General features: G+C 44.4%; 1 protein-coding gene across 1 annotated transcript in view; it reads left to right on the top strand.

Annotated features, from left to right (window-relative positions):
- The first annotated feature begins 11,445 nt into the window (after positions 1-11,445).
- cp110 (centriolar coiled-coil protein 110) overlaps positions 11,446-27,883 on the top strand; it is a 43,284-nt gene continuing 26,846 nt past the window's right edge. The window contains exons 1-4 of the mRNA XM_084319334.1: positions 11,446-11,882; positions 12,714-12,839; positions 12,970-15,799; positions 15,970-16,100. Of these exons, the coding sequence (XP_084175460.1) occupies positions 11,700-11,882; positions 12,714-12,839; positions 12,970-15,799; positions 15,970-16,100 (3,270 nt within the window). The 5' untranslated portion in view covers positions 11,446-11,699. The remainder of the gene's footprint in view (positions 11,883-12,713; positions 12,840-12,969; positions 15,800-15,969; positions 16,101-27,883) is intronic.

The raw sequence follows: 27,883 nt of genomic DNA on the forward strand, positions 1-27,883 counted from the left end.
TATCTCTTAAATCCCACAATCTGGTTCACGAGGAGTGACTTCACTTGCCTTTGTAGTAGTGCTTCTTGTACTGCGTTAACAATGCAAAGATGAAATTATCATACTGTAACTGTTTTGTTATTCCGCTCTCATGCCAGACCACTCAGTCAACCTCAGAATCCCATGATTTTTGTCTTCCACATCAGATTCGCTTCCATGGTTAATTCCCCCCCGCGTGAGGGAGTAGCGTCCAGACCGTGTTGTTTGGTCAGTGTGTGAGGCGCTTCGTGTCCCCGTCAGCTCAGTACTGTGTATTCAGAGAATCATTCTTGGCTTTTTCATCACTGTCCACCTGAGCTATGCCATTACAAAACGAGTGTCTTCCTAGTTTGGCTCTAATAGAAGTGGTCACAACATCATTATCTGGACTGGGCCCTGAAACCGTATCATATTGGAGAGATTGTGAGGTTGTACTCATTATAGTACAACCTCGTTGTTACAGTCTGCCTGGTTGTGGTCATGTGAAAACGATTATTTCATTACAAGTCCTACTAACCAATACTATTCTTAAATAATTCAACGGAGACGGGAGAGGAGGCGAGACACACTTGATACATTTCCCAGTCAGACTTCCATTTTCACAAAGGTTCAGTATAGTGTAGCATATATGGTAACTTTGCTGGATTGTCCTGCTCTTCCCCAAGAACGCCTGCCTGTTCTAGAAGATCATTAACTCCTTATCTCACTTCTTGGCCAATCGGTACATAGTCGTTGGGTTGTTTTCCTGTCGAGTGAATCACACCACCAGACTCCAACAGCCCTTTCACCCACCAATGGCGATCAATGGAAGTAAATGAACCAAGGACTCCTTTGATCGTTTGGTTGGTGTGTTCATCAATATTGTTGTTTGTTTCCCCTCCCAAGCAGCTCTCTCTCTATCTCCCTCACTCTCTCTTTACCCCCTTCTCGCTCTCCCCTTTCTCTCTGTCGCTCTCTCACTCCTTTGTCAGATTATCATGCTTTGTACACATGCGTGCTGTGCTTACATAAATACACAGGAGGGAAATCAAGTCTCCCTCTCAGACACTCTTACCCCCCTCTCTCTAACACCTCTTTCTCTCTATCTCTCCCCCCTCTCTCTCACTCCCTCTCTATCTATCTATCTCTACCCCCCCCCCCCTCTCTCACTCTCTCTCTACCCCCCCCCTCTCTCCTCTCTCTCACACACAGTAATGGAAAATGTTGCTCAGATTTTAGGTGTCGAATGACAACAATCAATGATTCTACTTGTCCTTGTAACGCATCCCCTCACCATCTTCCTTCCACTTAAAAAAAATATATTTATTTATTTATTTATTTCATCAACTGGTGAGCATATGACTATAGGTTTCTGATGGGAGCCGGGCTATTTTTGTGTTTCTAAAAGTATATAATGGTCAGTTTAAAGCTATAGAAAAGTAGTGAGTTTGTGTGAATATGGCATATTCAGAAATGACCTTGTAATAGAAAAGTCTGTGTTTTGTAATATTTCTGTATGGGGTGTAATAAATTATTCTACCACAGTACTTTCTATGGGAAAATACTAAAAGAAATGTGACCGTCTTTGTAAGTATTTATCATCAACTAAATTATTGTACTTTTTTTTTGTGACAATTTGTAGATATGTAAGTGATGATGACAATGTATCGGTAATCATGAAATTAACTGTTTCATCATCAGTCTGATGCATCTTTTAATTTATTGATGTATATACTGTATGTTTGTTGATAAACAGCTTACTTTATTTTGTATATGACCAATAAACATGTTTTAAAATGGATCAAGTGTTCCTTACTCTTGCTTTGGTTAAACAATAGTAGTGTTGGTCAGACTATGAGAATCTGTAGAGCTGCTGAACGAAAATGGAGGAAAACTAAGCTCACAGTCCACTGCAATATATATAAAGAAGCCATAAAGGTGCCTTCTACCACCTCAAAAACATCTCCCGTCTCCGACCCTCACTCTCAGATTCTGTGGCTGAGACCCTGATCCACTCATTCATCACCTCCCGGTTGGACTACTGTAACGGAGTCCTGTTCGGGGTACCCAGCAAAGCCCTGGACAGGCTCCAGTATGTTCAGAACTCAGCTGCCAGGGTTCTCACTCACACCAAGCCCTGGCAGCACATCACCCCCACCCTCATCCACCTCCACTGGCTCCCAGTCAAGTTCCGCATCACCTTCAAACTCCTGCTCCTCACCTACAAGTCCCTCCATGCCCTCGCCCTCCGATACCTGTCTGATCTCCTCCACCAGCACACTCCATCCCGGAACCTATGATCCTCTGATCTAGGTCTCTTCTCCGTCCCTCGCACCAGGTTACGGACTTTCGGGGACAGAGCCTTCAGCGTGGCGTCCCCTACCCTCTGGAACTCTCTCCCCCCCGAAATCTGCAACGCCCCAACCCTGGATACCTTCAAAACTGCTCTTAAAACACACCTCTTCACCAAGGCTTTTCCCCATCAGTTAGTTTAGATTAGATTAGGTCCATTATCCCTTACCTGCCCTCATCCCCCTTTTCCCCCCTACTTCCCTAGCCCTATTTTTTGTCCTGATTGTGAAGCGACCTTGGGTTCTATGAAAGGCGCTATAGAAATTTGATCTATTATTATTATTATTATTATTATTAATATGCCTATATAACAAAGCAATACGGGTGGCAAGAAAGGTCTACTTTTCTTCATCACAGATAATGCCAGAATATTATTCTCTGCCATTGACCAGCTATATTGCCCCCACTCCTCCAGTCCTCTGCATAAAAATGTAAAGAACTTGCATTATTCTTCAATAACTAAATAACATCAATCAGAGTCAGCATTACCCCTGATGCAAACACAGATACCATATGTAAACCCTGCAAAAAAAGTAACCATGGGACAACAGAGCTCTACAAAACTATCATGGAATGTAACTTCATGGAGGACCCTGATGTAAACAAGACTAAAGTATTTTTCTGGTCTGCATCCTCTTAGCAGTTGTTTGTATTGAGCCGTACTGTATTGTACCCATTCTGCAATCTGTTAATAAAGTTTTCAATCAATCAAACTCTTCCACTTTCTGTATTGACCCTATACATCAATGTTTCTCAAAGTGGGGGGCGCAGAGGCATGACAGGGGGGGCCTTGAGATAAAAAAAAAAAAAAATTGGATTACAGAAAATTATCACTAAAGTGCTATCTGTTGCAGCTGCACTGTTCTCCATGAAAATACCATATTTGGATAAGTTTGACCATTTCTCAAAATCTGAAAATCATTATTTAATAAAACACAGAAAAGGATCACCAAGTTACTCTCGATAAAAAAAAACTTTACAAACATTGAGACAAAGCTTCCTGACACATCTCCATCCAAACTCTTGGAAGAACTCATTGAAATCTCATCTGATACCACCTGGAGAGCTAGTTTCAGAGTGTGGTGCTGAGTACCAAGTATCTCATGATGCAGCAGTTAAGGTGTTGATACCATTCAGCACCACATATCTGTGTGAAGCTGGCTTTTCATCCATGACAGCTCTGAAAACAAAATATAGGGCCAAGTTGAGCCTTGAGGATGACATGCGTGTTGCCTTGTCAAAGACTGACAGCAATAAAGACTGTTTGCTTATTTCCTATGTTCGCTTTGTAAATTCCCAGTCACTGAGTGAAGATCTGCTGTTTTGCAAATATGTCAAAAACAGAGCGACAGCTGATGAGCTCTTCAAAATTATTGACAGTTACCTGACAGAACATGGACTGAAATGGGAGAACTGTGTGGGCTTTTGCTCTGACGGTGCGCAGGCCATGGCAGGGAAAAGGAGGGGGCTACAGGCACTCATCAAGGGGGTCTCGCCAAACGCGCAATGGACGCACTGTAAATTCACAGAGGCGCCAGCGTCAAGACAGCTTAGCCCTGAGCTGAATGAGGTTTTGACAGAAGTTATAAACGTGGTAAATTTCATCAAAACCCGAGCCCTGAAAGCGCGCCTGTTCTCTGCGCTGTGAGGAGATGGGAGCTGACCATTCTGCAGTGCTGTTTCACAGCGAGGCAAGGTGGCTCTCGCGAGGGAAGGTGTTGTCAATTTGAAAGGTCATGATATTGGTGTTATTTCAATAAATTTAAACATGGCCCATTTCATAACTATTTTGTTGGGGCGAGGGGGGGGGGGGGGGGGCAAGATATTTTGGTCCGCCAAAGGGGGGCCTGACAGAAAAGGTTTGAGAAGCACTGCTATACATACAGCCTTTTCTTTTAAGCGGATATTTGAAAGTGTCTCAAATCATGTCCTAGAGATTATAAACACATCGCTTCTGACAGGCATCTTCCCAGATGCATTCAAAACTGCCGTCATAAAACCCCTACTAAAGAAACCCAAACTAGACAGTAATGTACTGACCAAATATAGATCGATATCCAACCTTCCATTCAGTAGCAAGATACTTGAAAAAATGGTCTCAGTCCAAATAAACTCCTTTCTTAAAGAAAACAGCATCATGGAGGAATTTCAATCAGGCTTTAGAACATACCACAGCACCAAAACTTATCTTACTAAAATAATTAGCGACCTCAGACTAAACTCGGATGCAAACAAAGCCTCAATTCTTGTCCTCTTAGACTTAAGTGCAGCATTCAATTAACCATGATATCCTAATAAATTGTTTCGAAAAGCTAGTTGGTCTTTCTGATTAAACTGGTTAGAAAGAAATGTACTAAACTGGTTCAGAACATATATATATATCAAAGGGAGAACATAATGTCAGGCTTGGAAATCATACTACTGAGAAACATGACACCTACTTTGGAGTTCCACAAGGGAGCTGTCTCGGTCCACTATTATTCTCACTATACATGCTGCCACGTGGGGATATCATTAGAAAACACAATGTATGTTTCCATAGCTACGCAGATGAAACACAATTAACAAATGGATGACCAACAACTTCCTAAAATTAAATGAGTACAAAAAGGTGGTGTTGAAGTGACATAGAGCATACAGCCAAGGGGTACAGTATTTTGATTCATAGTGCATTATCGATCAATTGAGGCGCCTCTCATTTGTGACTGCAGGGTCCGAGTTATGTGGTGTCGAAGTGACATAGAGCATAAAGCTAATGGGTATTAACAACTTGTTAATTCATAGCATATTATTGATCGATTGATAGGGTGCGTAGCACAGGTAAATTGTGATAACATATGAATGCACGTTGTCTATTTTATGATTATTGTCTATTTAAAAAAAAATATGTCTGCACTTTTCTGCTTTTGTTTAGTCAATTCTCTGCTTATATTATGCCAATTGTATGCTCGTTTTATGCCTATGTCTATGTCCATTTATGTCTTCATTACTGCTGTAAAGCACTTTGGGCTACACTACAAGTTTATTATTATTATTATTATTATTATTATTATTATTATTATTATTATTATTATTATTATTATTATTATTATTATTATTATTATTATTATTATTATTATTATTATTATTATGTGGACTATCAGGTTTTGAATTTCAAGTTATTTACATTGAAAATAGTGTGGTGAGCTAGATAAAGCCTAGACATTCAGTTAGATTGTAGTCGTTACATAATAGAAGTTCAATGACCTCTCAAACTGTAACAGTTTAAATAAGAGAACAACTTCAATGATATGTTATCATCTTTATAGGCCCCTTCATATCTTTGTTTACCCTTTTAAACGGCTGTTACATTTTACAGGGAAGGAACCATAGTGACCTTATTGTCCATGACACAAACACACAGTTTATTCATCATTATAAAAATAAAAAAGATAGTTATCACCATTATTGTCTTTTGTTTCAAAGTGAATGTATATTTTGATAAATGTCAGTTAGATTCTGTATAATAGTATGACTCATCTTACATTTACATTTAGTTATTTAGCTGACGCTTTTATCTAAAGCAACTTACAAGTTCTGTACGACAAGTCAACTGTACAACTCTTTCAGCTGAGTAACTGTGCATCATACAGTGTTGAAACTTGGGTGCTAGTAGAGACATATTAGTATAGTAGCTAGTAATATAGACAAGGAAGATTAATTAGTGGAAGAGTGCATGCATGATAGTAGAAGACAGTAAGAAGGTTAGTAGTTTTTTTTCTCTCTCCTTCTTTCATTTCAGATATTAGGTATCTTGGCTACATTATAAGAGTCATATATGTTCCTTTGAGATATTCTTGAGTCAAGTCTCAACTACTACAGCATATTCAATTAGTTTTATTGAATGATTTATGTATTTTTTCTTCTAGAACAGTATGATCTATGGTTGACAGATGAAAAAGTGGAGTATTGAGGCTCAGTGTAACAAAATCCCCAAACGCTATCAACCTGTTTTCACTTGACAAAAGATACAGATGGATATAGTCCAAACTTACACTTGCAATTTTCCATCTAGAGGTAAATAAAGTGTCAGGAGAAAAGCCACATTGTATGTATCCTACAAATCTATCTTGATGTTTGGTGGTAGTACACTTAGTTGCAGTATGGGCCTAAATTTGAAAACTTTATTAACAGATTGCAGAATGGGTACAATACAGTACAGCTCAATACACACAATTGTTAAGGGGATGCAGACCAGAGAAAGACTTTCGTCTTGTTTACATCAGGGTCCCCCATTTTCAATTCATCAGGACATATATGACATACATGACATACAGATAGTCAGTACTGCTACATCTATACATTTATGACATACCAGATTTGCAAATACAGTACTGTTTGTGATACAGAAGGAGTCAAGAAAAGGGAGTATATACATTTGACGTAGAAACTGTACATTGGAGGAGGTTGGTGGGGGGGGTTGGGTACATTGGGATATTGACAACCATACTGGGTAATTTACATTGGAGGTGGTTGGGGGGGGGGGCACACTGTATAAACAAGCAAAACTGTACATTGAGGGGGGGGGGGGGGGGGGGGGGGAGGAGACACTGTACAAACAAACAAAATTGTACATTGGACTATTGACAAAACCATATAGGTAAATGACTGTACATTGGAGGGGGTTGGGTTAGGATATTTACAGGGGCCAGTGTTGAATTGCAGTCTCCCGTAGGTGTCCCTTGAGAGAGGTTTTGAAAGTGGGTAGTGATCCACATTCCTTTACAGCTTTGGGTAGGGCGTTCCACATTGATGTGGCATAATTGCGAAACGTGTTTAGTCCCTTATTTGAGCCGAATCTGGGTTTAACATGATTTGTGGAGCTCCCTCTGGTGTTGTGATCGTGGTATTCACTGACCTTTGGGAAGTATTTTGACATGTACATGGGTACCTTGGTCGTGTAGTGTATCTTGTAGACCAGGCCCATTGCAAGTTGCTGTACTCTGTCGTCTACTCTAAGCCATCCTAGGTTGTCAAAGTGGGCAGGGGTGAGGTGGGTTCTAGGAGTAAGGTCAAGCAGTAGTCTGACCAGTTTGTTTTGAGATGTTTGTAATTTTGTTTTTAGCGCCTTTGAGGTGCTTTGGTACCATGAGGTGCAACTCAAGCATAGTCGTATTACCCCTGAATGAGTGCTCCTGCCAGAGTCTTCAGGGTATTCTTGTTTACCAGAGAGGAGATCCAGTACAAGAATCGAGTTCGTTGGTTGACTTTTTTTATTACATTGGATGCCATTTTGTCACAGGAGAGATTAGCCTCTAGGATGGAACCCAGGTAGGTAATTTCATCTTTCCTTGTGACAATATTGTCACCCACTGTAACTGAGAAGCCGTCGGTCTTGCTGAGTTTGTTATTTGAACCGAAGAGAATGGACTCTGTTTTGCCCATGTGTAATGATAGTTTGTTATCAGCGAGCCATATGCAGATTCTGCCTAGTTCCGAGCTGAGGGTTTTTTCAACCTGTAACTTGTTCTTGTCAGAGACCAGCAGGGCTGAGTCGTCCGCAAACAGGAACAAGTTGCAGTCACAAGCTGACGACATGTCATTTGCATAAATTAGGAACAGTAGCGGTCCTAGTATGCTTCCTTGTGGAACACCACAGCTCACTGTGAGGGGGGGGGATAGGGTACCGTTTACCTCCACCATCTGTTCCCTCCCCTCAAGGTAGGATTGCATCCAGCTCACTGATAGACTATCAAAACCAATTGCTTTTAGCTTGTCAATCAGAATGGAGTGATTGACCGTGTCAAAGGCCTTTTGTAGGTCCAGCATGACCATGCCGCAGTATTTGCCTGCGTCCACCTCTTGTTTGATGTGGTCATTCAAATAGAGAAGGCATGTGTCAGTGGAGTGGGATGTTCTGAAGCCAGATTGGAATTCGTAGATTAGATTTTTTTCCGCTAGGTACTTTTCGACCTGTTCGTAGACTATTTTTTCCATGACTTTCGAGATGGAGGTGAGAATAGAAACAGGGCGGTAGTTGCCTGGGTCTAATTTGCTGCCCTTTTTGTACAGAGGGGTCACCCTCGCAATTTTGAAGTCCTTGGGGACGTGTCCCTGTTTTATGGAGAGGTTTATTATGTGTGTGATGATTGGGGTGATGGCGGCTGCTGAGTCTCTGAGGAATTTGGAGGGGATGTTGTCATGGCCAGTGGCCTTGTTAGGTTGGAGGGCGCTCAGTTTATTGAGTACCTCATCTGTTGTTACCATTTCCAGCTTGAAGTCGTCCTTGCGGACCCCTAGGTTTTTGTAGTAAGCTACTATGTGTTCTACCCCATAAAGCCCTGAGTGGGAGGGTAGTTTGTTTACCAGTGTTGTGGCTATGTTTGTGAAGAAAATGTTTAAGTAATTGGCTACATCCAGCTTGTCTGTGATGAGCGTGTTGTCCGTTTTTATGTTTATGTTTGAGAATCTGGTTTTAAGTTTTTTACTGCATCCTAGTTGATTATTGAGTAATTTCCAAAGTTCACGTGGTTTGTTTTTGTTTTCCTCAGTTTTGTCATTGATGAAATTCTTTTTTGCAGTTTTGATCATGGAGTTTACGTCGTTTCTTAGTCTGTTTCTTTCTAGTTTGAGTTCAGTCACGTGGGCTTGGAGTTCACTGCTCGTGCTTTTAGTAAGCTTTGACTGACTTTTACGAAACTCAGAGCATTTTTTGTCTCTGGTACTCCCTCCCATCTGGTACTCCCTCCCACCTCCCATCTGGTACTCCCTCCCATGTAGTTAGCAGTGTACCAGAGTAAATAACAGGCAAAGCTGATTCATACACATCAAGATACTGTAGCTCAGCCTTGACTCATGGAACGTGTCATGGATAGGAGAGCACATTTAGGAATAGCCTACATAAAAAAACTTTGAAAGGAAGGGTGACAATTGTGACAACCATCTTGTTTGCCTTCGATAGTAAGGTGGCTATCTAAAAAAAATAAAATAAAAAGGTCCTAGAAAGTAAAGAACAAAGTTTCCCAAATTATTTTAACACAGAAGATATTATTAGGCCTATTTGTGTGAATACCATGACCACAACACCAGAGGTAGCTCCACAAATCACGTTTTTTTTTTTAACAAATCTTTTTATTATTTTTTTGACAAGACAAACATTAACAGTAAATATCTCAATAAATCACAGGAATATACATTTCTGTATTTGAATCAATAAATGTAGGTTGCGAGATATATACATAATCCCCATTATACAATACAGTACATAATATGCTCTTGCTCGTTCTTCTCCCCCCCCCCCCCCTCAGGACCCCCCTTGGATAATCCATCCATTATTCGTTTCTAACCAGAGATTACGATTCATATGCTAACCTTTATTCTCTCCACCACTTCTAACCAGATTGCAATGCTGGCTTCATTGACACCTAAAATTCTTGCTGTAGATATCTCTAAATAAATCACATCGAGATAGGTAAGAACCCATACCTTCCGGCACATTTAATCCACAAATCATGTTAAACCCAGATTCGGTTCAAACAAGGGACTAAACACGTTTAGCAATTATGCCACATCAATGTGGAACGCCCTACCCACAGCTGTAAAGGAATGTGATTCACTACCCACTTTTAAAACCACTCTCAAGGAGCACCTACGGGAGACTGCTATTCGAAACTGGCCCCTGTAAATGTCCTAACCCAACCCCCTCCAATGTACAGTAAATGTCCTAACCCAATAATACACGAGACCCTCTTCTTGGGACCAAGTAAGGTTTCGTCGATAATCCAAGTTACCCTACCCCGCCTACCCCCCCCCCCCCCCCCCCCGCCCCACTCACTCGCATATCGTTGCAGGACTCTAGCCACACACCGTGGATATGGATCGCTGCCATAACTCAATAATCTACATGATTTGGGCGTGTATTGTTATTATACAAACCGGAAATGGATCTACTCAATCCCCATCAAATAACTGGGATCTTTTTGCTCCAGTGTCATCGCCCAATGGTAAGAGGAGGCTGACGTTACGTTCAGCCTGATTGTTTATTATTATCCATGCAAACTGCTCTGATCTATATATCACCCATACTACATAAAGCATTTAACGACGATCACGGAATTATAAACGACCCCCCCCCCCCCTCCGTTCACCCGCACATGATCAGTCATAACGTTTAGGACCATGCAGTTGAAATTTTTAATATAGCGTGGATCAGCAACAAACTGCATTTGATAATCTATATATGCATTTATGCCTATATCTCACGTTCTAGGAATTACTGCAGAAAACGATAAAAACATATTCTAGACGGTATTTTCGTATGAATGTGTGAATGAAAAAGTAAAGCGTTCCTACATCCTGAACGATAGATAATCGATGTTGAATGGGCCATAGTAATGTCAATTTAGCAATACAATTTAAAAAGTTATAGCCCTGCAAAGAAGGTGAACATCTCCATAGACTTACAGTGCTGGCAGAGAATGGTATAAGATGATCAAACTCTGTGGCAGTTAATGTGTTAACAATTGTGTGTATTGAGCTGTACTGTATTGTACCCATTCTGCAATCTGTTAATAAAATGTTCAATCAATCAATCAAAGTACGTAATTTGTTTTAGCTAATTAAGCAGTAGTGTATACAAAGAGCAATAAGTTATTGGGGGGGGGGGGGGGGTCATTCAGTACAACAAGATATTTTAATCAACGGACTAATTTACATAATACATTTGTATTAGTATGTAAATGTCAACTTTTTCAGGTTGTATAGTTATTCAATTGTTTATTACATTGTATTTGGTTAGCCCTGGTCCTTCAAGTCTATAGATGGCAGCAGCGGTTGATTGGCCTCGAGTCTACAGCTCCGGCGGTGCGTGATAAAACACGGAAAAGTATTTCAAATTATTAACAATGGTCATATATCGTATGATTAACAAAAAAGAGGAAACAATGTATTTGATCTCTGTTACACTTAAGTTTGTGTGTCAGACAGTGATATGTTGTTTGATCTACTCCTGGATCCATCTGTTCTTGAAATCCATGCCAGGGTTTGTGTGAAACCCAACACCGTTTCCCAACTGTCACACGTTGTTGCCGTAGGAGGCGAGGCGGGCAAACATGTAAACATTGAGTTTAGCGAGTATCTTTATTTTAGCCAGTGGATGTGGACAACCAGTGGAACCTAACTAACTCGCAGATTATTCCTAGACATATAGTACTTTCCTCTAGCTTGTTGAATGATACCAACCGGTTACCGGAGTTTGGTGGTCTTTTGTACGCTAACGTAATGTTCGTTAACTTAGCTAGCCAGCCGATAAGCAGCTACACCGACGGTGGTTGTTATGGTTATTCACTGCCAGCCAATGTTATTATGACCTAATGCAACGCGGTGTCTTTGTTGCATGTCGAACGTTAGGTGAAATGGAGGATTACGAATTGTTTGTTCAATCTCGTCTCTCTCAACTGAGGGAAAGTGCGGAGCCTGAGGAGGACAACCGACCTGCGAGAAGTGCTGGTCCTTCGCTTATCCGCTTTCAAGGACGACCCATCCTTCCGCCGTTGGTATGAAAGCTACTTCATACTGATTGATTGATTGATTGAAAACTTTATTAACAGATTGCAGTATGGGTACAATACAGGCATACAGCACAGCTCAATACACACAATTGTTAAGGGGATGCAGACCAGAGAAAGACTTTCGTCTTGTTTACGTAACATCAGGGTCCCCCATTTTCAATTCATCAGGACATATGACACGACATACAGATAGACAGTACTGCTATATCTATACATTTATGACATACCAGATTTGCAAATACAGTACTGTTTGTGATACAAAAAGAGTCCAGAAAAGAGAGTATATACATTTGACGTAAAAACTGTACATTGCAGGGGGTGGGGTGTGGGGGGGGGGGGGGGGGGGGACTGTACATTGGAGGTGGTAGGGTGGGTGGGGGGGGGGGGGGGGTGTACATTGGAGGGGGTGGGGGGGGCTGTACAAGCAAAACTACTATTGACAAAACCATACTTGGTCATTTACTGTACATTGGAGGGGGTTGGGTTAGGACATTTACAGGGGCCAGTTTCGAATTGCAGTCTCCCGTAGGTGTTCTTTGAGAGTGGTTTTGAAAGTGGGTAGTGATTCACATTCCTTTACAGCTTTGGGTAGGGCGTTCCACATTGATGTGGCATAATTGCGAAACGTCCCTTGTTTGAGCCGAATCTGGGTTTAACTGCATTGTGTTTACGTTCAGAACTGCCTATAGTTGAGCATTCTCTGTTTTGAACAGAATAGCCTTGTTACTCGAAACGTTACTGCAAAATAAAACATTCATTCAGCGGGAGCTATTAGGTGTGCGGATCTACTTGTTTGACATTCACTCATTTATACAGCTGTCGGGGAATCGGAGAGCTGAGATGCAGAGGCATAGAGATACAGCACTGAGGACCGCTGACCAGAGAAAGTCAAAGACTGATGCAAGAGCTGCCTACATACAAAACATTCTTGACAGTGTCCAGGTGTGAATTTTAACTGTCCCCTCCTAAAGTACATGGCTTGTGATGTTACACATTATAATATAATTAATTAATTCAATGGGAAATTAACTTTTCTTTTGGCATTTTTGTTGCTTCCTCTAATGTATTGCAGCTGAGGAAAGCCCCTACACTGGAGGAGTTTTTTCACGAAGAGACTGGCCTTACAACATCAAAAACGTCACATTCCCACAGCGCCAGCGATGTATCCATGCCTCATCATGATGATGCCATAGAAACTAAGGATAGTCTGTTGCTCTCACCACCCCCATCTGACCAGATGCATGATGGGAAGGGTGGTGTCATTGTTCCTCCCTTGATCTCGACTTTGTGTGGTGCCTTTTCCGCCAAACACCTCACGCCTGATAAAAGTCACCAGGATGGCTTTTCTATTGATCGGTATGAAGACAAGCTGGCATCACAACCAATCACAGATCCCCTTGCTGACATAAGCCACCAGTCGCTTTCTTCAGGTTACATGACCTATGAGAATGCAGGAAACGCCACCGGTGTCTCTGATAGGGTTGAAGCAGTGGGAGAGAGCCTTGAGTTTGTATCTGAGGAGGCAGCCGATAACACTAGCAGCTTTTTCATTCACAATACCTCAAACACAATCACCAAGATGCCAGATATTATCAACCACCCTCCCATAGATGGAGAGGACCTGGAGACCTGTGACGTGCCATTCATTTATGATCATTTCTCACCCCAGAAATATAACTTCATATGTCCCAACCCAGGAGAGTTGAGAACTTCATGTGGAGACGAGGCAACAAGTCCTGTGATAGGGGAATCTAAAGCCACTCATCTGAGAAGTACAGAGTGTGAAGAGAAATCTCATTCTGCTCAGATAACAGATGCTCATGGCCAGGAACAAAACCATTCGGGAAATGAGGGACCAGTGCCTTCAATAGAAAGTAGTTGTCACTCAGGCAATTCAGAGTCATCAGAGACATTAACCACACAGCAGTTTTCAGCATCAAACCAACCAGAAATTCACAATCGGGACAGGGCTATGGAATGGGAATACAACGAGACGACAGGAGAAGCAGAGTCGGCAGCATCTCCAGAGGAGCCTTACCGCATGAGCCTCCAGGCTTTGCTCAAGAAATCCCAGGAATACCGGCGGCATCAACGGCTGCACAAGAATCAGGTCAAGAACACCAGAAACCAGGAGAGAACCCAACGTGAGCAGCTGTGTAAAGATGGGGAGGGGAGTGGCCTCTCGGATAAGGAGAATGACGAGTTCTTCTCACACACTGTGAAGGTGACCACAGAGGGAAGGAAAACTAGAGATAAGGCTACTATGGAAACCAAAATCCAGTCTCCTCTGCTGATGGAAACGTCACCAAAGAAGTCCGGGGGAGATGAGGAAAAGATGTCGAGGAGAGATGAGGAGAAGATGTCCAGAGGAGAGGGAATCCATGAACAGGAGCACCATGGGGAGAAAGCAAAGATTGAGTCTAAGAACACACATTTGACTGGAGATGGGAATACAGACTCTGAAATTTTGACTTGCCTCGAAGAAGAATTGGCCTCCAAACATAATCAGCTGTACTGTTCATCAGAGGTCGGAGCTGAGGTCAAAGCAGAGTCCCCACAAGCCGACAACTTCCCTAAGCCTATCATCTCAACAGGTAACACCCCAGTCCAGGAGACCTTTTTCTTGACCAGGGAGCAGGGTAGTCCATGTGGTCCATCTACACCTTGTTCTCAAGGAAGGGGGAAATTCCACACTGTCCCCACCCCTCCGTTCTGTATGAGTCCCATCCGCTGCAAAAGCAAAGGTGGAGGAGTTGGTGATGGAGTTGTTATCCCAACAACGAAACTCCTTATCAGCTCACCCCTTAATGTAGACAAAAAACCTGCGCCAGAATTTAAGCTGGGGAAGGAAAACAATCAGGACACAGCCATTTATTCCACTGTGCCTCAAGCAACAGCTTTAGCTAGAAGCTCAGATCAAACACAGCAGATAGATCAGCTGGAGTTTAACCTGTCCAGTCTGAAAGCACTGATCTCAGATCTGGAGTCCACACTCACAAAGAACCACAACCAGGACGATATGAGCAACTCCCCATCTGACGGTTGTCCTAAGCTCAATGAACACACAGATCAAATTAGTGCAGACCAACGTATCCAGGTGGACCAAGAAGTTTATGGCTATTTGGAGAGGCAAAACGATGATAGAAATGATTCTGGGCTAGAACAGCAGGAGAGTGAGGGGCAGAGAAGACAATCATTAGACGACTACAAAAAGACGCATGGTGGTGATACAGGACCTCAACCAAGTCTCAATGACCCCAAAGACCCCACTGTCTTAGAGCTGGAAGGAGGGAAGAGGACAGTGAACGTAGGAGGGGTCTGGCTAGCTAGGACCTTACATACAGGAGAGGATAAATGGATAGGTAGCGGAGGACTAACTACATTAGGTGTGGCTCCCTGTAAGGTCCAATGGTCAGACAGAGCACCAGTGACTAAGTATATTGACATTATGAGTTATGGAAAATATGAAGACGGCACGGGATGCATCACCTCTGTGGTCCAGAAGATGCGAGTTCCTGATCTCTTCCGGAAGGTGCAGAACGAACCGAATATTCCTCATAAAGGGTCGGTGCTGACGGACGCCAGCAACCAACCGAAGGAAAGAAGGATCGAGATCACTGTAGAAGGAAACGACTCCTCCCACTCGATGTCTCTCAACCAGTCGTATGATGTGGACACGCCGTCTGGGCTGTGGCTCCGGGAAGGCTCAGGATCAGACTCTGGTTCAACAGGTTGTGATCTACAGGGAATTCAGTTGACCCCAAAGTACGGAGGTTCGGAAGGGACATTCAAGGCCAAACGGAGACTTCTCATGCGGGCCACAGGGGGGAACGAGGAAGGGAAGTGGGATCGCTGTGTTGGAGACGGATCGGTAGTCAGACCTCACTCCAGCACCCCCAAAGGTAAGACCATGACAATGATATGAAGCGGTTTGAATGAATGGGGGGGAATGGTCATCATTAGATTACTGAAATATTTGTCACAAATACTTTTTATGATGTTGGTGAGAACCTTTTTATTTATTTTTCAAGAATTTGTTTGGTATTTGTGAATGTGATTGGCCTGGTTTTAGCCCCATTGCAGAGACATGGCGGCATTGGTGGTGTGGAGGACGAGCTGCAACAGCAGTTGAAGTTGGCGCATGCTGCACAAGTCAGAGCACTGAAAGAGGAGCAGAGGAAAGAACAGCAAGAGCTTCTGCAGGTAAAATACAGTCGCACACACACGAGAATTTTGACTGATTTCACTGATGTTAATTGACTGATCCGCAAGAGTTTAGATTATGAAAATAGAGATAAACCAGGGCAGACGTGAGTGATAGCTGTTTTTCAGGCATTTGCTGATCCTCTTGTGACCTACCTGCTTTGCATAAACATAGTTTTTCCCTTATTTTTTGTCATTACATTTCAGCACAATTTTAGGCCTTAGGCCTATTCTACCACTGCACATTCCAGTGCTTAACTCATTGACCGCTGGGGATTAGACGGGTCCCGTTCTAGCACTGCCACGCTTTAAAAGATTAGGAGTGCGTCACCTTGTTTGTAGAGCTATAACTATATTCTATATTATAGCTATGGATACAATACTATGGCCCATTTGACATCACCTATCTATCGTTCAATATGTGAAAAAGAATACATTTTTTCATCCATACGTTCCCGTGTTATACCGCGGTGAATATAAGTATAGTTATAGCGTGGTCTGGTCTGGGGTAATTCCCGAAAGGCTGAGTAATAGCCTTATACGTCAATTCTACTATAAACGTTGCAGTTTCTTGCCTGTACACGCTACTATTCCCAAATAAAATCTATATAGATATTATGTTTCATCATGAATGCATGAAGGGGGGGGGGGGGGTCGTTTTTTGATGCTTTGATCGTCACCAACGACATACGTTGTGGAGTAACGTTACACACACATGTTGCGATCGAAGTGAGGACATGGTTGGATCAACGCAGGATCGATATCATATAGCCCTTACCTTCGTCTAGGATGTACCCCAAAAAGAATATTCCAATTATCTGATTGCGAGTCCCAGTATTGGTGTCGATCGTATCGCCAATATAATCCACCACACATCATGCATCGAGAGCATTTGATGCTTCTCAATCTGATCGTTATAACCGCTCCATTCGCCCGACAAAGAAAAGTGCCCCCGGAGACATTTGGCCGTTGCACAGGCCTAGATACAAGGTTTCAAAGGGTGCTCGATACCACCGTCTAGCTGGATGCGGCCGGTATTGCACTTTGACGATCTCAGACTCATTCCCTATGGTAACACCGAGGTCCCCGGAATGAATAATGAATAAAAATATCGAAAAAAAGGAGAAACTATCAAATAACGTATATATACGTGGTTGCCGTTCAAAGGATGGCGCCCAATAACGTGTATAAACGTTGTTGGTGGGGAATGAGTTATTGACAAGAGGGCAAACATAAATGAGAGTTTATGTATTATGGAGAAATTATTATCTAATCAAATTAGTCAGCCATTAGTACCAAATTAGAGAAAGATGAGAGAGATGGGTATAATTTAGGAGAATTGTTTTAATAATATGAGTGAAAATAAATCAGGTTAATTGATTCATGTATTTTATCTGACTTTTATTACTTCCATCATAGAGGTTATGTAATCTGTCCCATCTGTCAGTCTGTAAGTGAGTGAGATATCTCAAAAGGTAATGGCTAGATATGCTGTGCACATTCCTGACCTGAAGAGGAAGAAACATACAGACGTTGCTGACTTATGACCTTTCTTCTAGCACCACCACCAGGCCAACTTTTCCGAATGAGCTCATCTCGTGACCCATTTGTTGTACCATCACAAACATTGCTGTGAACATTCATGCCCCTGTATTTTCTTTTTTTTTACAATTTTCTTTATTTTTCCCCTTTTTTACATAAAACCAGACACACAATACATAAACAATGGAAATCCACAATAAATCACAGGACTATGATTGACACAATAATGAAATTAATGACAGTCCAGTACTTAAATAAAAATAAATGTAAATTTAAAGATTTACCCATAATAAATGCAATACAATACCTATGCTCTTGCTCGCTCGTCCCCCCCCCCCCCCCTCAGGACCCCTTTTTGGACAATCCATCCATTATTCCGTTTAACACCAGGAATTACAAATTCATATGCTAACCTTTATCCTCTCCACCACCTCTAACGTAAGGTTATGAATATAACCAAGTTCTGTGAGTTATGGTGCGCTCAGCACCAGTAGCACTGTACTTCACTTCGTGTACATACACTGAATAAAAAAAATTCCACCATGTACCTTTACATCCCCATATTCGTCTGACCACACCCCCTTCCGCTTACCTTCATAAGCAGGTGTGTGGTCACCTACTCGCCTCTTTCCCAAACTTTCACCACAAGGCGAGATCAAGGGCAGCAGCGGCGTCCTGGTGCTGAGGGCACCATAACTCACAGAACTTGGTTATATTCATAACCTTACGTTCTGTTACGTTAAGGCTTCGCTCAGCACCAGTAGCACAACGGGGGCTGAGCGGGAGCCTTAGCCCGACAAATACACCCCGCTGAGGCCCCCCACAACCATCAGACCGGGGAGGACCGAGCCTCCCCGACCCTCCCTAATGGAGGACACCCTCCCTAGTGGAGGCTTACGGGAGGGCGACGGATCCGACCAGGCGAAGAGGAACTCAAGCAACTCAACGCACAGGGTGAGCAGACCGTGGCTTGACCCCACGACTACACACACGCACAACCCGCATGCCACCAGGGAACGAACGGAAGGAACAACCTCGTTACTGCCCCCAAAATCACGGGGTCAAGAGCAACCCCAACCCCGTGGCAAGGCCGTAGCAGCGGAGCGCGAAGGAAGACCCAGTCCCACTGAAGGGACTGGATCCCCCGGAAAAAGGGGGCCTGGAGAGGTCAATGACGCCAGGCATCAAGACCCCACCAGGTGGTCACTTAGTGACACCACCCCCCACATCGCCAGCGTATTCGGATAGGGCCCCTCCAAGAGCGGGCCCTTTCCCCCCAATAGCACACCGCCTGGCACACTGACTCTGAAACACAGGCAGTCAGCATGGCCGTAAGCACTCAAGTTAACCAACGGAAGCAGGCAGCGCACCGGGGAAACCAGGCAGCAGGCTGTAACCTGAGCCTGGAGCACTGCGGACGAGACAGGCGCCAAAGGAGTCAGCTGAAAACAGCCCCCCCGGCGGAAGGGGCGCATGCTGGCGTTGTTGATCACCATGACAAAGCCTCCATTAAAAAAAAACCCACCCAGAGGGGTTGAGGCAGAGAAGGCTGACATGATTGGCAGACGTCATGAACGTGCAGGGGCACACTCAACCGGGTAACCCGGGAGTTGACTCTGCTCCAACACACCAGGGAATCAACCACCCCCTTGGTACCAATGCGGTGGTTGTTCCTATAACCCCTCAAGAAAAAGGGTTATCCCAGGTCTACGGTATCAACGAAACTTTACTTCGGACCGGGCCCGGCGGCTCGGGAAGCACACAGGGTTACCAGAGGAGGTCCAGAAGACCACCCCAACAGCCCTCTCTCCGCCAAGCGTGAGAGAGGAGCGAAGAAAAGAGAACCAGCCCCTTAAGATAGTGCCAGGTACAAAAGAGTACCCAACAAGGGTCTCCATAACGCCTAACCTTGTGACACCCCGGGCCGACCCGGCATTTTTTTCCCCGAAAAAAGCCTAAGTCCCTCAGGGTACCAGAACAGCAGATCTGCATCCCCGGCGGACAACGGGTTAACTGACCTGGACCAGCGTGACCAGAACCAGTCCCGTGCCCTAACCACGCCGACCAGCCTATTCCGTGAGAAGGGACAGATATGCGTGTCGATCAAAAACATGAAAAGAGGGCGCCACCCAGACGGGCCGGTGTGAACCGTGCTCGGTGGCCCACCCCAAGGGCGTGAGACCCCTCTACCTATGTTCAGATCCCATTCCGTTAACATCCCCCAGACATGAACGAGAACCCGTCGAGAACCAGTAACAGGTTCTCGGAAGAGGACAAACCCTCCATCCCAGTTGCTTTATAAAAACGCTGTTTTAACCACAAGCAACCAAGGCGTACTAGCTACCCGCATGATTCCCATCAGAAACACCCCGAGCTAGCACCATGCATGCGTCGGGACACAACCACATCAATGAACAGGCTAATGTAGACCCTTCATTGAATCCTCAAGGCGCCTGGGAGAAACGACAAGAGGGGTGTGGTGCTTCCTATACTCCACACTATTTTTTTTGTTTTTTTGTTTTGATCCACTTTTTCTCCCATTTTCTATATTTTCTCCCATCCCAATTTCGTATCATCCAATTCAACCCTCCCCTGTCACGAACGCTGTTTCTTGCCTCCCACAAGCCGGCTGCAATGTGGACTAAGTCATACATAGCACAAGTCCCCTCCGGTACTTGAGGTAACAGCAGTCGCATCTTTTCACCTGCGCAGCTCGATCTCTCAGTGGCGAGGAGTAACGCGTGGGAGGCTCACGCTGCCCCCGACACTTCCTGATTCTACTGCGCAGGCGCACCAACCGACCTGTAGGAGTCGCTGTCCACAACGCCCGATCCCCACCCATCAGTTTCCCACCCCCTAATACGGCCAATGTGTATTAGTATGAACGACCAGCTAAACTGAAAGCAATGTGGAGCGCTGGGCTCGAACAGGCGAGCCCAGCGTCTCCGCATTCGTGGCGAGCGCCTTGCCCACTACGCCACGTAGCCGCTACTCCACACTCTTTTATTAAAAAAGAAAAGAAGCACCTACTGTATGAACCCCATTTGACACAGCTGAGGATAAAACTGTTTACATTTTTATATCCAGTCACCCCCACCACAGAGGATTAGACGGAGCTCCTCAGGGAGGCTTCCCACGTGAGTCATAGAGTGAAAAAGCCATGGCAATCTTGAGTCATGTGACCAACCGACTCAAGTTACACATATATCGAGCGTAGTGGAACCCACGCTCTATCCCGACACTTTGACAACAACAGACCGTCATACGGCCTAACTCACGGAAGCCATCGTCAAATAGCAACGTGCGTAATGACGTGTGCTATGACGGGGGGAAACCCAATACTCAACACCTGTGTAATAGGAGCAGAGTTTAGGGAACCCTCCCCCCCCTCCCAGCCAAGTCGCCTAACGACTTGGCCCCGACTGGACCAACAAGAGATGAATAAACCCCCTGACCAATCAGAAGAGGGAAGGAGGGGTTTATCCGGTACCCCCTCACAAGCCCTTCCCTTGCACACAGCAACAACTTTAGCACACAATACCTTTAATAGCAATGCTAAGGAATAGCGCAAGCTAATACAATGCATGCTAACCACAGTCAACTGTGAACAGGGTTTACAACAAAACCAAGTCGCGTGTGTGTGTGAATCCTACACCCGCATCCATGTTGAACATAGAAAAACACTGATAGAGAGAGCGAGAACGGCTGAGCCGTGGTACGTGTTCATACGAGCATTACTGCAACCAACACAAGTGTTGTAGCTCAACATTACTCGTGCAAGCAACAGAACATACAAGAAACCTCTACCTTATGTGGAGACTCAGGCCGAGGCAGAAAAAACCCTTTTTCAACCGAGTGTAGGCTGCAGACCTTGCTTAAAGCTCTTAACATGAACGTAACCCTCCTATCAACCCATACTAGTGAAGATTCACACTTTGCAACCCCATTATATGTTTGGTGAATAAACACACAGTTTGTTAACAATTTTGAACAAAATCATAATATGTTAGGGCCGGGAAGGGAAAAACAGAGGGGACCACAGGGGAAAAAAGTCACTGTGTCTAGCGGCGCCTGCCGCCACGAGCCGCTCGGGATTTGCCACCCCGTGGAGCCCCGGAGGGACGGTAAGCAATCGGCGGCTGGTCTCGACGGTCCCTACCGTCACCTCCGGGCGTAGATGGGTCGGCTGTAGCGGCGGCGCTCTCTCTCCTCCTGGCCTTCTTCCTTGAAGGACCAGCAGTGGCGGTGGTGGTAGCAGCAGTCACGGCGGAAGACGCTCGACGTCGTGGCAGCCGTCTGACCCCACCGGCAACATCGGGAGGGGGAAAATGAGGTTGAAGCACGGAGCGCTCCTCCTGCATTTCTCTACAGGTCGAGGTCATCAACTGTAGGGCCTTCCCGAACAGTCCAGCGTCGGAGAGGGGTGCTGTCAGAAGTGGAAGCCTCTTCTTCTCCGGCACATGCGCCTGCTCCAGCCAAAGGTGGCGCTGGTTCAGAGTCGCCAGGGCGTGCACTTTCCCAGCGGATATGGCCTGCAGCTGAGTCAGATGCAGGACAGCTCCTGCCGCCTGGGAGAGCTGGTCATGTTGTACATCACTCAGCTCCATGCCGCCCGTCAATATCCCAGACATGAATCTTGCCAGCTGTGCGATGTTAGACGCAGCAGCTAGAGATTGTGTTCCGGCGATAAATGACTGGTCGCTCCAGTAAGCCAACCGCCTAGCCGATTTCCCTTGAGGAACCGGCTTCCGTAACGGCTCCCACACCACCTCCGGACAGAGTAGCGTGGCCATCGGCCTATCAAGCCGTGGCACGCCCTCTCTCATACCGTCGACCAAACCCGCCACCCGCGTAACTTGTACGTAGGCGGGGGTGAGGCCTATGATGTGGGACACCACCTGGCCCTGACGAACATAGGCCCCCATTGAGGGGAAGAATGGATAGACAACGTCCACCCCTCTCACCGGGCAAATGACCTATGAGATCATCAGGGACAGGAACAGGCAGTGGCTGCGGCAGCGGCACGCCGTTTGCGACTGCCGCCACCGCCATGAGCTCGGGGAACAAAGCCCGCAGCTCCCCCTGCAGACTTTCCTCCACCGAGCCCGCATCCCTCACATACAGCAGGCTGCTACTGGTCAAGGAGCCACACTCCGATGTGGCTGATAGCAGGGCATCCCGCCGACGAGTCAGAGGTTCCTCTCCAACGTCTTCAAACGAGGCGCCCCAAGGAGACATCTCACCCCCCTCCAGTGTTACCTGGATAGGCGGGATACCTGTCTCCACCGGGCCTTCAAATAAGAACCCGTCCGCCTCTACCATGTAATCCTCTGTTTCCATCGGGCATGTAGAGACCGACGCATCCTCACTGGGCTCAAGCAACTCGCCAAACCCTGGCCGTTCGCGTCTGCAAGCCACCATCTTGCGACGGGAGCGAGCCGACGCAAAAAGTTTGCGTCTCAAATCCCCTGGAACCAAAGGAACCGGCCGCCCAACAGCGGACGATTCCTCGGAAACAGAGGAACCAGAGCCAGAACCAGGCCATCGCATAGGCGACGGCACCGGTGCACCAGCTCCTTGGAGAGGCGAACTACCCATCCGGGCTGTCAACCACGAGAGGGGCAACAGCCCCGCTCCAGGACGTACGGCGGAGGCGGAAATGGAGAATCGCTGGTGGAGAGTGGCGCTGCGAACACGACCCTCCGGAGTAGACATTATGACTTAGGTTTTTCTATCGAATATATATGAGAAGAAAAAAATAAGCACAATGTAAACACGTCTCAACTTTCTTCAGCTATCAACCTCGTCAAGTGGGGATCTACCGAGGCACTTCCTTGTGGTGAAAGTGAAGAAGGAGGCGAGTAGGTGACCACACACCTGCTTATGAAGGTAAGCGGAAGGGGGTGTGGTCAGACGAATATGGGGATGTAAAGGTACATGGTGGAATTTTTTTTATTCAGTGTATGTACACGAAGTGAAGTACAGTGCTACTGGTGCTGAGCGAAGCCTTAACGTAACAGAACCAGATTGCTATGCTGGCTTCACTAACGCCTAAAATTCTTGCGGTAGATATCTCTAGATAAATCACATCGAGATAGGTAAGAACCCATACCTTTCGGCACATTTTATCCGGTTGAATCTAGCGTGATGCTATCAGCTTTTTAGCAGCCGTAAGACCGGACAAAATGAGTCTCTTTACCTGTATAGAGGCTGCTAACTGAGAAACATCATTCAACATCAATATAGAAGGCAGTACAGGTATGGTCAGAGATAAATGTACCAATATCACCGTTTAAACATAAGGAGCATCGAGAGTCTTGTTTAAGCCCCATTAGGAACAAACGTCTAGGAGTTAAGTAAATCCTATGAATAAAATTAAGATGAATCTGTTGATGATCCGGGTTACGTGATGAAAGCCGAACGTTTGCCCAAACTTCATCCCAATCAAAATCTACTTCCAAGTTTGGTATATCCTTCCTCCAGACTATGCCCCTGTATTGAAGTCACATTATTGATTTTGGTCACCTCTTTCCTCTAGCACCACCATCAGGCCAAACTGAGACCAAGATATTGCCATGACCCCCTGACCTTTCCTTTAGCATGCCCATCAGGCCAAACCTTCAATTTTTTTTGAATGAGCATATTTCTCCTGACCTGTTAGTCGTACAATCACAAAATTTGCTTTGAGTATCTATGACCCCTAGAGGGAGGAAACGTGACCCTGTGACCTTTGCTCTAGCACTACCATATGGATTTATCGCCTGGGCCTTTTGAGACTGTCATCTGTCATCTACCCAGTAAAATATTGTTTAAGTTTATCTTTTGTCATATACCTATCCTTTTTACAGTATAGAGGAGTGCTATTCTTAGTTTCTTGGCTCCTTGGCCTAGCAGCAGTATCAACACAAGTGTTACAAAGAAGCAATAAAAACAGTAAGATTTACAAAATTGTCAACATGGCAATAACATCTATTTACAGTACAAGTATAGTGTGTGTGCGTGTGTGTGTGTGCGTGCGTGCGTGTAAATGTGCAGATCAGTAGTGTGTGCAAGTCAGTATTGTGTGCATATCAATAGCAGTTGCATGTGGAAGTAACGGCAAAGTGGAGAGATTGTTAGACCCTGGCGGAGGTCTGCACTCTAAAGATTAGGGATGTGCAAGTTAACTTTTTCATGGTCGGTTAGTTGGTGGCTGGTCTGAACATATAACCTTATTATTAGTTGGTGTCTGCCCACATTCACAAAGGATAGGCTAGATTATGGGTCAAAAGATTATTCTCACCATCATGGAACTTGCGCTCATCATGCTAGTCTAATTTCACTAGCTAGGTCTGTCGTCCTCGTTGCATAAACAGATGTACTTTTTCAGCCTTGTTGACTTGGTGCCACGGTCCACACTAGACAAGAGTTTCAATAGTGCATGCAGGCCAGAGGCCAGGCAGGAATAGAGCTCCAAGCTCAAGTGGAGGTGGTGTTTAACACTTTGAGTGCCAACGACGATATTTCTCATTAGTTCATGCCAACCTTTGAGTGCCAACGACGAGAGATCTAGTTTTTATTTTTTTTAATTTATTATCGATTTCCATACATTTTTCATCAATCTAGCCTCACGTTACCAGTGGGGATCTGTCTGAACTCGAACAGGGAAAATACCGCCCCCTATCGTCTCTCCGGATGGTACTGCACCCCTTTGGATTGGATTGAATGAACGCATGGAGAAAAAAAAGTCCTGCTTCCACATTTTACTTGTCAGACAAGTAACCGGAGACGATCCAAGTAATCGCCTACCACCAGAACAGCGGAGAATGTGTGTTTCCAGTACCCAGCGTTGGATCAATAAACGCGATCGATATTTGGAATGGCGATCAGGAATTTGAATAATCTTTTTGGAGAACATCTGATCTGAGGTAAGGAATCTATTTTACCAGTCTTGGGATAATCAGAGCTATTTTCACCTATATATCAGCATGTGCCATATGTGTGTATGTGTGTGTCTCAAGTCAAGTCAAGAGTTTTATTTGTCACGGCATACAAGTATACAATGAAATGCGGGGGGTCTTGCCCGCAATGATTGTGCATAATACAATAATAATAATATAATAAGAATCCAATAGAACGACATTGTGCAATAATACAAGTAATCAAAGTAGGGCATATCGGTATATGTACATGAGTTTTTACAGAGCATGGTAGGACATGCTAGGTCCTGTGATAGTGCAATACACTGTTAGCTACGGATGAGGCGCTGGGTCTTTATGTACACTGCTATACAATGCTATATTATATAATCTCAAGTTATACTATACTATTCTTAAAGTGACCTTTCCTTTTGTAAAGTGACCATAAGTGTGAGCATGTGCAGCATGAGTGTGTGTGTGCTCATGTTAAAGTGGCTGTGTGTGTGTGCGATCAGGAAATAAGATAATTGATTTTTCAGCCAGCTTCTATAGCGTGCATAAATACACATATACTATCGATAATCTAGCGTTTATTTGAAAACGATTCATAAATAGGCCGAAAAATGACAACGTGTTTTGTGTATTCCAGTAAAGGCCGTTTATCACAGAATCTTTATTTTTTTCTGGAACTTTTAAAAAACTAGCGTTTTTCAAAATGGTATAAAACGGAAATTAACCGATTAAAAACAATCAGTTTCGACAATGTTGACTGCAAACAAGTCATTGATAAGCGACGGCCATATTAGACACATAGCCATAATTTAAGATATAGTTTATGCGTTCACAAATATGAGAGCTCTGTCATTGAAGTGGGTGGTGGCACGCAACAGGGTTCCGGGGCGCGTGTACCTGTTCCGCAACAGTAAGTGACTTCCGGGGTAGGCCTGATTGGCCCCGACAGGCACGTGACGCGGCAAACTCAGGACGCGCAACGAGGCTGCTGAGAGCTGTCGCGCGGAAATAGGCTGTCTATTGCCATTCTCTAAGACAAACTCTAACCTTAACCAGCTCCTTAACAGCGCCTAAACTTAACCGTTCTAACCTTAACCAACTCCGAAACAATGCCTAACCTTAACCTTAACCTTAACCATGCCTAACCTTAACCGGCGAAAGAATACACGTTAAAAAAAAAATCACGTAAAAAAAAAAAGATTTGATGGGATTCGAACTCACCAACAACGGACCGCAGGATCGAAGGACCGCTGCTCTGCCAGGTGAGCTATAGCGCCGAATGAGAGTCATGGCGTATTTGGACGGTTACGTAATTCCGTAAGCTCTGCCGCTCGGCTCCGCAGAGCGTGCCGCGCGGCAGAGAAAGTTGCGCGTCACGTGCCTGTCGGGGCCAATCAGGCCTACCCCGGAAGTCACTTACTGTTGCGGAACAGTTACACGCTTCCGGGGCACCGTACCCGTGGCACTCAAAGTGTTAATGACACAACACTCCCTCTTTGTGGCTGAAATTGAAAATTGCATTTTAGTTAACACAGTTCCACCAGTGATGTTCTCAATAACCTGCATATATATATATATTAGACTCGGTGGGCATAGATAATTTTTTTTAATCTAGATGAATCTATCTGCAATCCTGGAGTTAATCTAGATTAAAATGGCTCATTTGAAGTCTGCCGAAGGCATTCAAAATATGTGTGTTCTACCTAGGGATGGGTATCGTTAGGATTTTATCGATACTACTACTCTTATCGATACTGCTTAACGGTTCGGTACTTTATCGACATTGCTTTATTATTTATAACTTTATAAATAAATATTCTTTCTTCAGCAACAGCAGCAGCAATGTTCTTTTATATAACTTTATAAATAAATAATAAATAAATATAATAAATAAATATTATTTCTTCAGCAACAGCAGCAACAATGTTTTAAATGTGTCTGAATTATAGACTTTTTATAATAAACAACAAATGTAAGATATAAAAAAAACTATATACACTGAATGATTAGTTGTTACCTAAAGCCCTTGGACTCCACTGTAAATCAAATCAAATCAAATTTATTTATAGGGCCCGACAACACACGTTAATGTCCCCATGGGCCGTACAGGTCTTCTTTAAACAAGTCAAGAAGAAAACATAACAATAAGTCAAGAACAGAACAAGAACACCATAAGGTCCAAACATTTTTAGATGAATGCAAATAAATGAAAGAATGCAAGCACTCCCAGACATACCCCACGCGAAGGTAAGGAAAAACTCACTAAAACCTAACAATAGGGAAAAAAGCTCCACAGGCAGTGTGGAGGAGAGAAACCTTAGAAGGGCCATT

Source organism: Notolepis coatsorum (assembly GCF_963971535.1).
Source record: "Notolepis coatsorum genome assembly, chromosome: 7".
Lineage (NCBI taxonomy): Eukaryota > Metazoa > Chordata > Actinopteri > Aulopiformes > Paralepididae > Notolepis > Notolepis coatsorum.